The sequence below is a fragment of the Colletotrichum aenigma genome (assembly GCF_013390185.1).
Source record: "Colletotrichum aenigma strain Cg56 chromosome Unknown KSG_Cg56_contig04, whole genome shotgun sequence".
Lineage (NCBI taxonomy): Eukaryota > Fungi > Ascomycota > Sordariomycetes > Glomerellales > Glomerellaceae > Colletotrichum > Colletotrichum aenigma.
Window position 1 is genome coordinate 4488866 of NW_023500910.1, and position 15882 is coordinate 4504747.

Genomic DNA, 15882 nt, shown 5'->3' on the forward strand with positions numbered 1-15882 from the left:
AACGACCATTCAGATTTTCCATCAAAATGGCCAAAAAGCCCGAGCCGGGGGGTTGGGACGGTTAAAAGCCGACAGTTCGTCAGCCTGTCTGGTAATGTAAACAGATCATGAGGGATGGAGCTTGAAAGGGTCGTGGCTTACGCTCCCGGGACGAGCGGACGTTAGCCATGATCGAGGCTAAATTATTTTCGTCTTCATTGGTTTGCGAGAAAATTCACTGTACGGGTTGTGGGATAAGCCTTCCAGGCTTCCGACACGGATCGCCCTTTAGGCTGGCTTGTGTGATGCCGATATCCCCTTCCGAAGGGATGCCCCAGCTGTCATGCGGAAAAACATCTGGGTCTCTCGAGTCAGTCAGATCATATGCTCTCTTGTCGACGATTAATCAACAATACTAGAGGGGAGGAGAAGAAAACAAGCCTGATTACCAGGCAAATATGACGGACGGGGTATTGTTTTGCCCCTACCAAACCCCAAACAAGCAGGGCTGGATATGTTAAAGCCAAGCGGCTGAGAAAAATTTGCAAATGAGTAAAAGTCGCACCTTGTGATCATAACTGCGTCGAATTGGGTTAAACGTAAGTATGCAGGGTTCAACGAACCGGACCAGTCACATGCGTGGAGTTGTCTGTCGACTGGAAGAGCCAGTCATGCCCTCCCGCGAAGATTCCAGGCATGGCATCATATTCGATGTGAAGGAATAGAATTTCTCTTTCATCGATCAAGTCCGATCAAGGCCACATGTTTGTTTCAGGAGCCACATCTGCTATTCGGGCCAGATGTGTCAAGCAGGCTGTTCAGAATATTCAGGGGCTGGCTTTATCGGAATGAAGCCGAAAGACCTTTCTGTATCTTGTCCTACCACTTGAAACACCTTCTTCTCCTGAGTCAGAATGCAGCTACGATTCGTGTTATTGGGGTTTATGACACTCTTCATTCGGTTAGCCAGGCTGCCTTCCCTTGTGAGTTTATCGAGTCTCGACTCCCCAGGGGCCTTTGTCGCTACAGTATTCGGATAGTAAGATACGCGATCGAGAGGAAGGGCGATAAGGCCAGCTTTAGGCGATCCCATCAAACAATTGGTACCATTCAATATGTTTCGTGATTGTTGTTCTTTTGATACCTCCAAGGACTTCAGGAGGAAGTGGGTTTAGGCCACGACCCCTTTTAGGTATTCTTCTTAACGTCGAGAGGGGCAACATACCCTAAAGCCACCACTTCTTTACTGACGACAGGAATGAGTTTTCTATAGCTCTCCAACTAAATCCTTCACATATTTTCAGACAGCGTCCCGTAGGGAAATGAGAGTCGAAAAAGTAAACGACAAGGACACGGATACACGAAAGTAAATACAGAAAACAATCATCGGCGGCCTCTAGAGAGTAAATTGATTGTGATAGCGAGGGTTCCGGTTACAAATACCTTCCTGGGATGACTACTGCGGCCAAAACTTAGTTGAGATTGAGATGCAAAATGTGAACTAATACAGCACGAGATACGGGGACCGAATTCTCCGTCAATCGCGACATCATTACTCTATTTCGACGTTGGAGGGAGATTGGGTGCAAAATGCTGCTGCCTTGAGCAGGGGACAAATGTTGCTGCCTGTGGTGGGTTCAGCTCATGCGTTGCAACAATGTGGGTGCACAGAACCAAAATATTAATAACCACTCCATGACTTACAAGGGACTAGCGTTTGGACGACTTGCTCAAATTCTGTCCAAAAGGAAAGTTCTTTTACGCAGCGAACAATCTTGACCCTGAAGCTGATCCGTATCGACAATTCGACATTCTTCCTTAGGCACATTGAGGCTCTTGGCCAACGAACTCAAAGTATATATAATGAGCGTCTGCTATGAACTAAGTCTTCAGGGATGTCTTGACTACTTGGAATTTCCTGGTCTCTAAAGTTTGGAAGGGAGTGATTCAGACGAAAATGGATTTGGGGCTCTTCCGAGCCCCGACACCTACACAACTGTACACAGAAACAACAAGTATTTTGGAGCTACCATTGAACGTGAAAAATGATACTCGCAAGGATGAAAAAGGACAAGAACCAATAGATGTCATTCATGAAGAAATAACTCAGAGCTAGCTGCATGCATTGTTACTAGTGCTGCTTCGTACGCGGCCAACGATGTTCGACATCAAATCCCGAAACAGAGCGAAAGACTTGGCACGGGACTTTTTACGACAACCAAATCCTCCGGCACCTACCGAGATGTGGTAGGGCTAGTGCAGAACCCAGCTGCTTTCGACCTCGTATCAAGATGATCATGTTGGTACAAACCTCCACCGGGTGTCGATTTTAGATTCTGACCCGTGGGTAAAGGGGTCTCGCACTCAGAATTGACAGCACCGGGATCCCTTTCGCTGATGCCTGGGTTCGGATGGCATTGACCATCAGATGGTCACGACCAAGTTGGTGGGTGAAGCGAACCTGGCTGCGGCAGCTGCGCCCCAGTGCTGCTGCATGGTTGGAAGTCCACATTCCGTCCAGAGATCGTCAGTTGGCGATTTCTGATTACATACGGAGACGGAAGGTTGTTGTGAACATAGGGCGGGTGATTCGAGGGTGGTCAATTTTGTTTAGTGGTTCAAGAGTCAGTTCCGTGGTCCTACCTTCTGTATATTAAGTCAGATCAAGCTTGCCCTCCCATAGCAAGTGGTTCGACATTTCACTTTCACGATCACAACTCTACAAGAAATGGTTGCAATTGCCTCTCAAAATTTCTGGTAGACTGTATTCTTTATGTTTCCGTTCCTTATCTTTCCTGCAAGTGCTAACTTGCATGTTTTCTTTCCGTTGTTTGAAATTTTGTCAAGATACCCCTTTCACTTTACGCTGCATCCCGTCTACATTTAGCCCTCAACAATTACCTCGTCCTTCTTTGATCACCAAATCTTCTTAAACTCCAATTCTTATCCTTCAGTCTTCATAATGGTCGCTGTTCCACGTGGAAGCTGCTTAAAGCTTTTGGCCGCTACAATCGTTTCGCTCACAGCACTCCTCGTCCTGCATCAACTCAGCTACACAAACACGAACGACTTCAGTCTCCCAAGCCATCCGATCGAAGTTCTAGACCAATGCCCTCCTTCGACACTTTCGAATATCGACAACGGCCAACTCGACGAAACGATTCCAAATACGATTCACCAAATATGGAAGACCACAGACGTCAGCACGTATCCAGCAAGAGCTTCCCGTGAGTCTTGGAAGTCCATGTTCGAACCAAGGGGCTATCAAGTCAAAATCTGGACCGACGACGACATCCTTTCCCTCATCAAGTCGAAATACTCCTGGCTGTTACCGACATACGAAACCTACGATCACAATATCCAGCGAGCAGATCTGGCACGTCTGGTCGTGTTACATGCGGGGGGAGGAATCTATGCTGATCTGGACGTCCACCCTCGATCCGTCGAAGCAACAATGTGTCTCCAACATCTTGGTCTACAAGCTGTATTCGCGCCCACTGGAGGCGCTGCGGGGTTGAGCAATCACTTCTTCATGGCGGAGAAGGGTTCTGACTTCTTAATGTGGTCTCTGCAAGAGGCCAAGCGACGCGGCGGCTCGACTCCGAAGAGAATACTTCTTCCGTACTTGAGGGTTTTCTGGTCTACGGGGCCGTTGATGTTGACTGCGGCATATCGTCAGTACATGTGGATGTATGGGACAAACCAACCTCGCGTGGCGTTGCTCAGCGAGCGCCATGTCAGGAAGGTGGTCGGACATGCTGCGGGCCGATCATGGCACGGGTCAGATGGGCAAGTCTTGAACTACATTTCTGATCATCTGCACCTGGACAGCAAGTGGCTAGCTGTTCCGTGTGTAGGAGCAGTTCTGGTGTTCTTTTGGATTATGAGGCGAAACCGCGGAAATTTTTCTCAATCAATGTGCTGCCATAAAAAGTGGCACAGCGAGGTCTGACTGCTGAGTGAAGTTTGGATACAGAATAGACTGCTGGTACAATTTAAAACCCCTGAAATATTGCCTTCTAGTGCCGCCCAAGAGCATGTTTTCGCGTCTACAAAACGACCTTTCTGTGTGAATTGATTGCAGAAGACATTCTTGATATGTGAGCTGAATGGAAAAGAACGTTTGACTAGATCTTTTGTGATAGGTCGATCATTCTTTCTACAGGTTCCATTCCGGCAGCATAAGTTCGAGCATGGTAGCGTATCTAGGCGCAGAGTCGATGACTCCGATTTATCCCCTGGACGAGATAAATGAACAGCTCGAAATGTGCAAGGAGTTGAGAAGCGCTTCCGCCCGTCCACCCTGTCAGGCCGTTCGCCACATATCCATCCCGAATGTTGAGGAGCTCTTGTACGGCTGGCCATTACCCAACCCATATACCGCGTCAGTAGATTCACCCTCCGCAATTTGGTGTTGTTCTTGCGCTGACCCTAGAGTTGCTGACGAGCTTGCCCTCAGCATCGATCAAGCAAATCTGCTCCTCGAATGAAGCCCACAGCAACGCCCTCAGGGGACTGAACCTTGCGAAGACTTGCGGGATGTTGCGGAGTGCCATCCGATTCCCCCAATCTGTGTCGTTTCGGCGGAGGGAGCGGCGGAACCCAAGTCCGGGAACGATTCCGAACAGTTGTCGCGCTTGTAGATGTAGGCATTCGCAGTTCCGTGGTAGATGCACAAGTTCCTCGCCATTGCCAGCATCCAGGTATTCGGGGGTGAGGCGTCAGGAACCCTGATCCCAGCGGTCAGATCGTACCATTCACTGAACTCGCTAGTGATGCCAGCGCTTTCAAGTGCTTTAAGAATGGTCATTCCCCTGAAGTGGACTTGACGAATGGTCCTCCCCTTGGACAAGTTACCACGCAGCCTGACCCGAGGCTATATCTGTGTTAGCTTCGAGAAACTACAATATGCCAGGCATGTACTCACTGACCCCCTGATATTTCCCCGTCAGAGTCATACGGCAGTCGAAAAGTTGCGCCCACAGGCAGCAAACTGTGAAAGAAAAAGTTAGAAGGGAAGAAGGACGACCCCCTGACGAACATCCACAGTTCCTTCAAGAAAACTGCAGCTCAACCACAGCCATCATCCACTCCGCAACAGTCTTATGCTTAAAAACCCACCACCAGCTGGGCCCCTCAGAATCCACCCATGCCTCCCGCATCGTCGCCGCCATCTTCCTCGCAACCTCGTCCACAAAGACAAGCTCCATGATCGACTCCAGATGGCGCACCGACCGCGCCGGCAGATTCACCTGCCCCCTCTCGACAAAGTTAAAGTTGTGCACCTGCAGGCGCGTGAGGACGTGGCCCGCCACGCGGTCGGGAAACGTCCGCTGGCTCTCGTCCCACGCGTCCTCCCCGCCGGCAGCGAGGTGCGCCGCGAGCCACGGCGTCTCCTGCAGACTCTGCACGACCTCGGGGCGGAAGTTGGCCTGCAGGACCTGCAGGTGGGCTTGGCGGCGGGCGAGGGCGAGGTTGCGCGCCGCGTCGTCGGAGGCGCTGGGGCGGGTGAAGTGCCGGCGGGCGTATTGGCAGACGGGGCGGAGGTGAGCTTTGAGGAAGTCCCAGGGCTGCGAGACTGCGCGGCGGATCCGAGAGTTTGGTGCTTGGATCGGTTGGGGCTGCGAAGCTGGTTCCATTCTTGCGGGTTTGTTCTTGGTGGTTTGGTTGATCGTGGTGGAGGATTCGCTGGGTTGCGGGTTGGTGGAATAGCCCTCCGATGTTGTACGCAGGAGAGTGGAAAGAAAACAGGAAAGCTGTGCCATCGGAAATTTTGTACTCATCTTGTTTGAAAAGGTAGTGTCTAGGTTTTTGGAGATGAGAGAAGACGGCAAGGTGGACGAGACTTGATGACTTGACCTTGACAGGCCACCGAGCCATCTACAGCCTCGACTCTAACCAGAAGACCTGGCCTTGATCTCAGTCCAGAAACTAATCAAATCAGAAGAATGTAGAGAACGGGCCGGAGAAAGCGGCCAGATCAACATCGTGCCAGCATATATCTCTTCGTCGGAGTGATTGGCAGGATTAGACATCATTGTCACTGTTTTGTCTTCGTGACTGAAGGAGTCGACAGTATTTGAACACCAGGACAGCAGGGTTGGATATAGATAGACAAGACAAGAAATCCTGACACCAGAGAAGCCAAGTTCAATCTCTCGAAGCTGCGAACATGATGCACGTAGTTCAGCTCAGACGCCCTGAAAATCCGTCGTTGGATACCACCAAAGACTTCTCTATAAGGCCATGCTCGCAGCTCATCAAATAGAACGAACATGGCAAGCATCACAGAGAATGAGGTGTCTCATAAAAGCCGTTGGGATCTCTGGGAGGCTTTGAGGTGGAAGGAAGCACTGGACGGCATCGTTGTCTTGGTGATTGAGAAAGGGCACAGCCTCGAATGACAAGATAATGAGTTTCCTGCCAAAGATGAATGCACGTGAACGCCGGGGTTGACTACGGAAACCCGTGAGTATTCTACGTGTAAACCGGCTTAGATATCCTGCAAGGCCGCAAGCCGGATACCTCCCTTGAGAAAGACCATCCACCAAAGGCTTTCAATACGTGCTAAACTGAAAAGAAAAAGGGCCAAACCCGAGAGACAGCAAAGTTTCTCGTCGACAACCTCGCTCGGAGATGCAATAATCTTCAACAGCAGCTGAACAACCCAAGGACTCCGCCACACGCCACAAATGGAAGCGATTGACGGCCACGCGCGCCCATACGAGTTGAGGGTGGTACTGGGCGAAGCTCAGGGCAGCTCGATTTCTTCCTCCCCGCTCTTCCTGTCCAATTGCCATCCAATCAGACCCAGGCCGGGGCAAAAGACATGCCGTCGGGAGAACAAGTTGACCAGCGCCTGTTGTCTGTCATCACTTGATGGATAAGGTGTAGGGAGGGGCCTCGCAAACAGGCGAGGCTCATCGAGAACTGAGACATCTCGCACCTTTGTGGTCAAAATGAGGTGTGCGTCCTCTTCCCAAGTGCGGACTACGTTGTTCGCAGATGAGAACGGTCCAAGAACCGCGGTAATGACCACGCCGGCATCCAACCAAGGTCTCTCCTCCGGCGAGCAACGTTGCAGAAATTTCAGTACCGAGGGTAGGGCTGGAGAGAATTGGTAGGCTGCAAATTGTCGCAATGTTTCGTGTGCTCCATCATGAGGCGTTCCGGAGAAGCGATTTGACAGTGATTTCTTGGTCGGAGAGCCCCTCGCAGGCGTGTGTTCAGAGCAATCATTGCGCTTAGATCAAGTTCCCTTAACATTTCCGACGTTCAGAAATAGCCTCTCGATCGAACCAAATCAACTTCGTTTCCCTAGATTCGGCGAATGAGAGAGCTGACCCAGACGAGCGGCGAAAGTCTCCGGCGATAGGCTGAGGTGACAGTCTTGGTCTTCAGGGTGAACCCGATAGAGTCTTCTGGTAGATCGGAGGAAGGTCTAAACAAGGCAGGCCACCGAGTTACCTGTGAATTTTGGAGCAAATTATACTCGAATATTGCGACCAAACAAGGCACGCCGAACACCTGTTAGGCGCGACAAGACTCCAGACCATCACCTAAGAGGACGATTTCGCCCTGCGAAAAATTGGTCTGTTGACTGGCTTCAATTAACCAAGTCCGACGTTGAAGGCAGCCTGGCCATAACATTGAGTGCAACGGTCTTAGATTGCTCCACGCCCGCCCACCGATGCAGCACCCCTCGAGGCAATCTTCCAGAACGATTCCAAGGCAAATGAGGTATGAAGAACCCGCGCTATGCATGCCGTTGAAGCCAGCTACACTTAGCCGTTGTTTCGAATTATCGGCGCTTTCTCCGTGACAGTAAAAGCAAAGACGTGTCGGTGGTGAATGCGGGGATGTATGCAATAATTGTTACAGATGTCTCAGTGGCCGACTGGTTTGGGACTTTTGTACATGGCTCATATGCTTAAATCGCGAAGGTATGAGTTGCTGACAGAGTAAAGGGGGCGTGGTTGGGTTACGTCGCGGAACCGACCCAGATTTCGAGGCCGGTGATTAGTCGACTCGCCGGCTTTGCAGATGGTGCATGTATCGGGATACGACTACCTTGATAGGAGTCATGGTCCCAAGGATTCAACGAGAACATGATCAAACTCGGATGATGACCAATCGGCGGCCTTTGGTTGACTGCTGATGCGGTTGCCTAACAAACAGATTGAAGTCTCGCGTGCGTCGGCGACTTGGTTCGGATGTTGCCCGCAGAACCTATGAATAATCCTTTCGAAGATCCGCATCATATACGGCAGTCCGGCCGAGATTCGGAAAAAAACGTGACTGTGGGCCAACAAATGTCGGGCGTGATGATTCGTCCGGCGAAAATAACATGTGTGAGATTGCTAGATTAGACTGGAACAAGTGTTACCTGGTTCCAAGCGCGGGTGGCCAAGGAAGGTGCGCCAGTCTTCCAGGTTACTGGTTCCCACCAAGTCGGCGTTTTCCCCAGAGGGTGTAGTTGCGTATTATGCGTGATGTGGCTTCAGCAACAGGCCCCCTTTAGGCCGCAGATGCACTGTGAAAGGAGCAAAGTGGTATCACAGCCCGTCATCTTGGACGCTAGGAGAAAAGCTGCAGGTCGAGGCTTCCGCGGCCGAGCGCCTCCACATGGTGTTCGCGGACTCGTCCTATCGAGGTCAGGGACGATAGTTTGGTTCATTGGATCAAACCGATGCGGGGTCGTGTCGTGTCGTGAGCAGACTCATCGTTCTCAGCTGCCGGGTTCTTTGGCTCGTCTGCGTGTCCATCTGCGCCTTCCATGTTAGCGGCGCTGGACCACGATTTGGAGCGGAGAAGGCTCATCTGCAATGTCGGATGTCGTAATGCCGTAATGCCGTTGGCTTCGTTGTGAAAAATGCAGATTGCGGTACCTGAATGGTGATGCCTTGAAATCTGCATCGTCACATTGGCGTGTCACCCACCACCGGTACTGTAGACTCTTCATCATCGGGGGCAGGCACACATGCCGCAAAACGCCCAGAATAGCTGGCTTCAGAAACCTGGGTGCTGTATCCTGGCGTGTCTGGTTATGGTGTTGCTTGCGGTGGGGGTGGCCATGCATGCATGAGATCTTGTGATTGGTGGTGCAGGCGGCATTAGGAGCGGTCTTGTTGCCGTTGGGAGAAATATATGCGCGAGCAAGGCCTCTTGGGAGGTTGGACCGGACCCGAGAGTCTGTCACCAGACAGTGCGAAGAAAAGCAGCGGAGATGAGCCTGGCTAGCATGAAGCGGTAGCGAGGATGAGACGTGGCGGTGATGAGTGATGCAGTCCGGCATTCGTAGTTCAGCTGGGCAACTCGGTCTGGACCTTTTGGAGGCAATCACTGCAGATATCAGCCGGGGGAGAGGTCAGACTGGTTCCCCGTCCCAGCAAGAAGAGTCGCACAAAGCAAGGGCCCAGCGTCAGGTTGCCAGATCCTGCGGAGTTTGTAGATGCAAACCGGCGGCTTTAAGGCTTATGAGATGATTATCAAGTGGCTGCCGTGTTGGATACCGAGCGGGACGCGATATTCTTGGCCGGGGGTGGCAACGCAAACGCAGGCGTTACCGCCGTGCTGGGTCGCTCTTTTCAAGCTGGCGCCCTTCCTTGATACTCTTGTACGACCGGCGGCATAGACTATGCGAGCGGGAATTCTGTGGGAAAAAGGACGAAGAGAGACGTTCGTTGTGCGTGTTTTCTCGTGACTTTGGGGAGCTGGGTTTGGTGTCTCATTAGTGCGGGTGCCTCTGCTGGGGTGTAAAGTAGACCTTCATGCCCGGCAATGCGGGGGAACACGGAGGGAGAATGGGCGAGTGAGGAGAGAGACAGGTTTCCGCAGAGGGAAGCCACCGAGTCGAATCGCGTGGGCGAGCAGAGAGATGCCGGATGTCGTGCGTTGGAGGCTTGGTGAAAAGCAAGCTGAGGGGTTTCGAGACACGAGTCGAGTGTGGTGAGCATCGAGGTAGCCGGACAGGGTCTCGGCCGTAGCCTCGTGGGTTGGTGTCAGTCAGGCTTAGCGCCGTCAATCAAAAGGACTTGTGCCTGAAAGGAACAATGACCGGTGGCTTCAGCCGGGCGGATTCATCCATCGACGGTTGGCTTGAAACTGGTCTGGAGCGGTTCCGTCCATCGCGTGGCTTTCTGGTGAACCAACAACGGAGGACGACAAGTGGGTGGTGGATGCTGGTGGTTAGCATTTCCAGACTAAGGAAAGGCGGCGACGACGGCGACAGTCGCGGGCCACTGTCAGTGCCAACCACAGCAGTGCTCGTTCAACAATGGGCTTTGATTGACATGAGGAGGTGGTGAGTCGCTCAGGCGTCACGTCAGAGCTAGAGTAGATTGGCGGGATGACGGACCCATCGTTCAATCCGACCTTGGCAGGAAGGACCCCCAAGGACCCCTGCCTGCCCTGGCGAGCTTCCTGGGCAATGGCAATCGCCCGAGGAGGGCAAAAAGCGAAAAAAACGACTGCCTGTGAACCAACAAGTTGCGCTAGCACAGTAGCCTGCGTTACTAGCGTGCTCTTAGCGTCTGATTTAGCGTCTTCTGTTGGCTCCAAGTGGGTCAACGGCTGGGACACGGACGCTGGGGGTCACGGAAGGAGGGATCAGTCCCTGTACCCAGCCAGCCAAAGTACAACAGCACACTGTATCCCTCCATCAAATGTCTCCGCAAATGAACAAAGTTGGTGGCCTTTCGCAATCCTTCCTCCCCGGTCTGACGCCGTGAACAAAGCATCCGTCACTTGAAAGTTTGTTCCTCGAGGCCACGAGGCGTGTCGATTCTTATTCTCTCCCGGCCGATACACGCCCAGCCGATCCTCGGTCTGTCAACGTCGACAATCTCGGTTGACTCCTTGTCTCTCGTCATGAAAGCTGACGACCCGCGCCGTCGAGTAAAGAACGGCGGCCGACGTTGAAGTAAGGAGCAAACAAAAGTGATTGGCCTCTCGTGATTCGATTGCTCCATGCTCTGGCTCTGCTTTGCTTATATTCAATCGAGAAGGGCAGTTCGTATTTAACAGTTGCACATTCGTATGTGTGTCGTTCCCATCAACATGGCCCTTACGCTTGCGCCTAAGATGCATGGACCGGGAGATATCAGGGGGAGCCTTGTGGAGGTTGTTTCGACCGCACCTCTCTAGATTCTTGCCGCTGGGATTGCCCTTCCGCGCCGCGCCGTCATCTCAAGTTTGGCAGAAGAGGACAAAACCGCCTCTAAAGCACGACGCCGTCCAGCCTTGGTACACAGGCGGCTCACGATCCCTGCATTCGCCCGTCGGTGGCCATAACCAAAGACTCGGTTGATGGGCCGGACGAATGGGTAGCGGCGACGTTGGAATGACAATGTGTAACTGGCGATTCCACAGAACGATTCGCGAATCCTTTGTGTCTCATCCAGATGCCGTATTGGCAGCTAAAAGCTGTACTCGTCTTGACTGGCAATGAAGAGTGCTGTCTAAAACCCATGCATATCTGTATTAGACGACATCTGTTTTTAGAGCAGCTTCGATCAAGGAGTCCGAGCTCCCCACGCTTTGTGCCGTAGATGTGCATTGTCTACCTTTGTTCACAAATAGACACATGCTATTCGATGTGCCTCGATAATGCTGTGCGGCACAGTCTTGACAGGCAAACGACAAGCCTAAAGCCGGGGTTGTCGCTCTGCCGACCCCCGGTGTGCCGTATTCACAAATGAAGCTGGAAAACGGCAGAACTCAAGTCTTGTTAGACTTGAGCCCTCAATGCTCAATCTGCGGGATCGATTTCGATTGGCCTTGGCCGTGAGCGGTTGGTTGATTCAATCGTTGTGAGGACCAAGTGCCAGTTGTGGGCACAGCGGTCGGGATATCCGTATGTCGCGTGGAGATCCTTGACGTGACGTTGAGACGAAGCAAGCTGCATGAACGGTGGGCGGATTGCGCCCTGTGACATCCTTCCCATTGTTCTAGAGGGAAGTGAGCGTCAAAACTCTGGCTCGGCAAGTGGCGCGTTCTATTGTCAGTCAGATGAGGGCTGAAATGAATGGTCGTGAACTTGAGAGAGACGAAGATAGGTACTGCATATGTGCACGCGGAATTGCGCCGCCCGCTTTTGATCCCACCGTCGTATCGAATTACACGATGGGTAATGGGGCGCCAGTTGTCATGATGCTGTCGCGATGCTGGTCTTTGAGAAAAGTCGGGGCAGCCAAGTGATGCATGGCGTCCATTAGTGTTGCGGCTCCGGAGCAGCCCGCAGGGAGTATCCGTACGTTGTGAATGCAGGGCGTCTTGCCTTGTCCACCTGCCGATACGTTGCCGCCATGTTTGCGAGACGTCTCTATCCGTACATGGCAAAGACGATCTAGACCATCGATTGTCATGGCGGCCAATGAACAACAGAAAACTTGGCCTTGGGTGTAATTGTTCGCAAGCCCACCTTGCCATCGGTAAGTGCCGTTTTCTTCTGCCGCTAATGATGTTTGCCGACTTGCACAATTCTCATCTTGAGATGGATCGAACGAGCTCGTCGATCTGCTTGCCTGGTACGAAATGTGTTTCGTCTGGCGGAGGAGTCATGGAGCCGAGGTCGGATTTCAAGACGCGAACTCCTGCCTGGTAGAGTGGCTGATGCCAGATGTTGACTGGGAAATGATAGATGCTCAAGTCGGCAGTAAAAGAGCCGGCAGTCGGTTACATGGTCGATTTTCCATTAGTAATGTGCAGAGGGCAACGGAGGTGGCTCCGATCGAGGTGGGTTCGGGAGACCATTTTGACGATCTGCCAAGCAAGCGGCACGGGAGATTTTCTCGATTGAGGACCGGACATGTCGTAGGGTTTGAATGGTAAGAGGAAGCGGCAAGGATGGCTTGAGATGAGTATGTAGTAGTGTAGGAGGCAGGACAGGGCAAGATGCCTGGAGAAGACGATCGACTCGGGTGTGCGTTTGAGCAGGCGCAGATGCGCGCGAGAACCGCCCAAACAGTGTCTGCAAGGATTGCCTAGGCGGTTCAGAGTAGGCAGGTAGGGTACGGTGGCATTGCAGTAAGAGCCAGGCAGAGTAAGGCAGGCGGAAGGCAGGCCGGCAGGTGAGGGAGTGCCAGTTCCGGGCTGGGCGCGTGTGGCGCTGAGATGAGATGGCATCGGTTATGCCTCGGTCCTCGTCATGGACAGTGGTTTTTGTAATTGCGCAGTCGCTGTATCCGTACGGTCGGGAATTTGACCTCGACTCGTTCTGTCATTCGCAGCGTTGGACACGGGCGCCGTGAGACCGAGTTTCAGGGCGGGGCGTTTGAACGACGGCGCACTCCGCGTACCTCGTGTACGGCAGGTGTACTTCGGCCGCCAGCCTAGCCTGTTGCAGATGCGAGGAGAGAACGGTATTGGGACCGTCTTGTGATCGGCTCTTCCACTGTGACAGAAAGCAACTAATCTCCACTGTATTGATGACTGACGGTCTGTTGGAACTTGGCTTCCTTACAAGGTGACTGGCGAATGCGAGGCAAGAGAGGCAGGCGAAGCAGACGGGCAGATTTTCTTCTCCGGAGTCCGGGAGATGCAGATGCAGGGCAGTGGAGGCGACAAAGAAAAGTGATCTGAGGAGCCCCCGAATTGTTTTCCAGAAGCGTGAAAAGTGTTCGTTGGGGGTGGTGCAGGCGACCCAGTTCCAATCTCTCGTGCCATTATCGAACCCCCATCGAAGGCAGGTATCCGATGCTGCTGCTACCCATGGAAGGGCCTTCGAAGGCGACGATCCGAAGACTAGTTTGGAGTGGAAGCCCAGCTCACCACCAGAGTGAGATATATCGGGCTGGCTTAGTGTATGCGGTGTTGCTGCGTGGGCCCAGGACACTGCAGCATCTGCGTCAGTAGCGCCAGCATCGCATTCCAGCCTCAAGGATTGCCGTAGAAGGTCAAACAGACACTGTGCGATTCTCCCCTGTTTAGCTCCTTTTTGCCCACCTGTACTCAGAAGAGACACACGTGGATTGAGGAATGGGATCCGTCGAGAATGACTCCTCAGCTTCTGTCGTCAATTTCTGGTGCGGAACAGGTGCGCGAGGGAAGTCTCTAGCCTACAGGCCCGGCGTCTTCTTCAGACGCTGCCAACGATTCCGTCAGCAGTCCAAAGCCAGCAAAGGCCCGTCACGTCAGGCAAGTCCCCCGGCGCCAATCGTCGGCCGCTATGGGTTTACCCGTCAGTTAGCGGCCCCAGACACGAGCGATCCCCGCAAGATGAGGTGGCCACGCTATCCGCATGTGTGCTGCTCCGGTTTCCTGTCTGTGAGGCCCTCCATACTCGGTACGGATACATGTGGAGGTCTCTGGTCAGAGTGATGGATGGCAGTCACTGGGTGGACGTCAGCACAAGAGTGTTTAATGGAGGGGCAAACAGCGACTTATGAGGAGGGCAGGGTGATTTGTGCTTCCAGTGTCCAGTTCTTCGGAGTCGCGCCCGCCCTCCGACGAGGGCGGGCTGTGATGATGGAGGGCAGAGGCGTGACGGGGGGCAGATCGACATGGGCTCGTGGATGGATGGATGGATGGATGGTTAGAAAAAACATGGACATGGCCGGGACATGGGGGCCCCTTCCCCATTTTCCCTGGAGGGGTGAGGGCGGGCTTGCCAGGTCGCATCGCATTTCATCGAGGGCATCCATTGCGGCGTCCCAAGTTCCAACAGGACTTGACTGGACGGGAGAGGTGTCGTCTGATTCGCAGACCTGCTTGCTGGGCGCAGGAGGCTCGCATGCGCAATCTGCGCGCCAATGGACCTGGAGACTTTCAGCACGCTGTACGCCCACCAAGGAGCGATTTTGGGTGCTCCGAGGCGAGGGCAGGTGCGCCCCAACAGCCACCAACAGCCATCGACGCAACACACACAGCCCTGGTGGGCGCTGAAGCTGCGAGGAGTCAACGCAGTACACCTGAGGTTGGAACCCGAGAACCGGTTTCCTAATTGTAGCGCGAAGTACGTACGCAGTAAGGTACTTACTTTTTTTTTTTTTTTTATTTTTTTTTTTCTTTTAGCTGAGGTGGGTTGCGGTTGTTAGCCTTCACGCAGTCAGCCAACCTTCCGAGGAGTCAGGACAGGTAAGATAGGTACCTGCCTGCCTCAGTAAGGTCAGTAAGGTTCCTGCCTGCGTTGCGTACCAAGTCCGCAGCAAGGCACACGGGCTTTTGGTTAGGTGCGGTACGTACCTACTGCAACCCACCGTCCTCTACATAAGGTAGTATCTCCATCTTCCTTCCTCCTCGCACCGGTGACCTCCCACGCGTTGCGAGGAAAGCACGACCAAGTGCTTACCTTATCCTCTCCTGACGTGCTGCTGGCCAACCAGATACATTTTCTGGTTTGGTTGACTTGCATTTCCAAAGGCAACTCAGCTGTGTTAGTATGCACGGATAACGTATCTGTCTGTCTACGGAATACCAACCAAAGGCCCCTTCTTTCTGTCTGAGTTTTAACGTGAATACTGCGGTGCATACGGATGGATGGTAGATACCTATCTTACTGAATGTATCAAAGCCCTTTAAGGATATACTATGTACACCAGGTAGATGTCTCCTCCCCTCGTCTTATCCAACTTCCCGTCATTTCCATCTTCCATCCTCATACACAAAGTACATGCTTGCATACTTCCTTAGTATGCTGTACCTACGTATTTTCCTGGCCGTCCTCATGGCCGGCCGAGTCCTCTCGATGCGGTGCATCCCCAGCTGTCGGCCAATGTCGCCTCCTGTCTTGCCCTGGGGGGCGTACCCATGATCCCGGTCCCTGTTCCGGCCCAATTCGAAGTTGCAGTTGCTGGGATCCTGGTCCTCGTCCCCGTCCCTTGTCCATTCGTCCCTCGTCCTCCTTCACATCCTGGCTGCCGTGCATAAGTGGACGACTGAACGAGTGGGCCAGGGGAAGCCCCA

At 53.0% G+C, this 15882-nt stretch overlaps 1 protein-coding gene across 1 annotated transcript; it reads right to left on the reverse strand.

Moving 5' to 3' along the window:
* Nucleotides 1-3501: 3501 nt before the first annotated feature.
* Nucleotides 3502-5618, reverse strand: CGCA056_v007041 (uncharacterized protein; the record flags this gene model as incomplete). Its single annotated transcript, XM_037322290.1, has 4 exons — nucleotides 3502-3641; nucleotides 4501-4855; nucleotides 4940-4972; nucleotides 5058-5618. The coding sequence occupies 4 exons, from the start codon at nucleotides 5616-5618 to the stop codon at nucleotides 3502-3504; spliced, it is 1089 nt and encodes a 362-aa protein (XP_037179169.1).
* Nucleotides 5619-15882: the final 10264 nt, after the last annotated feature.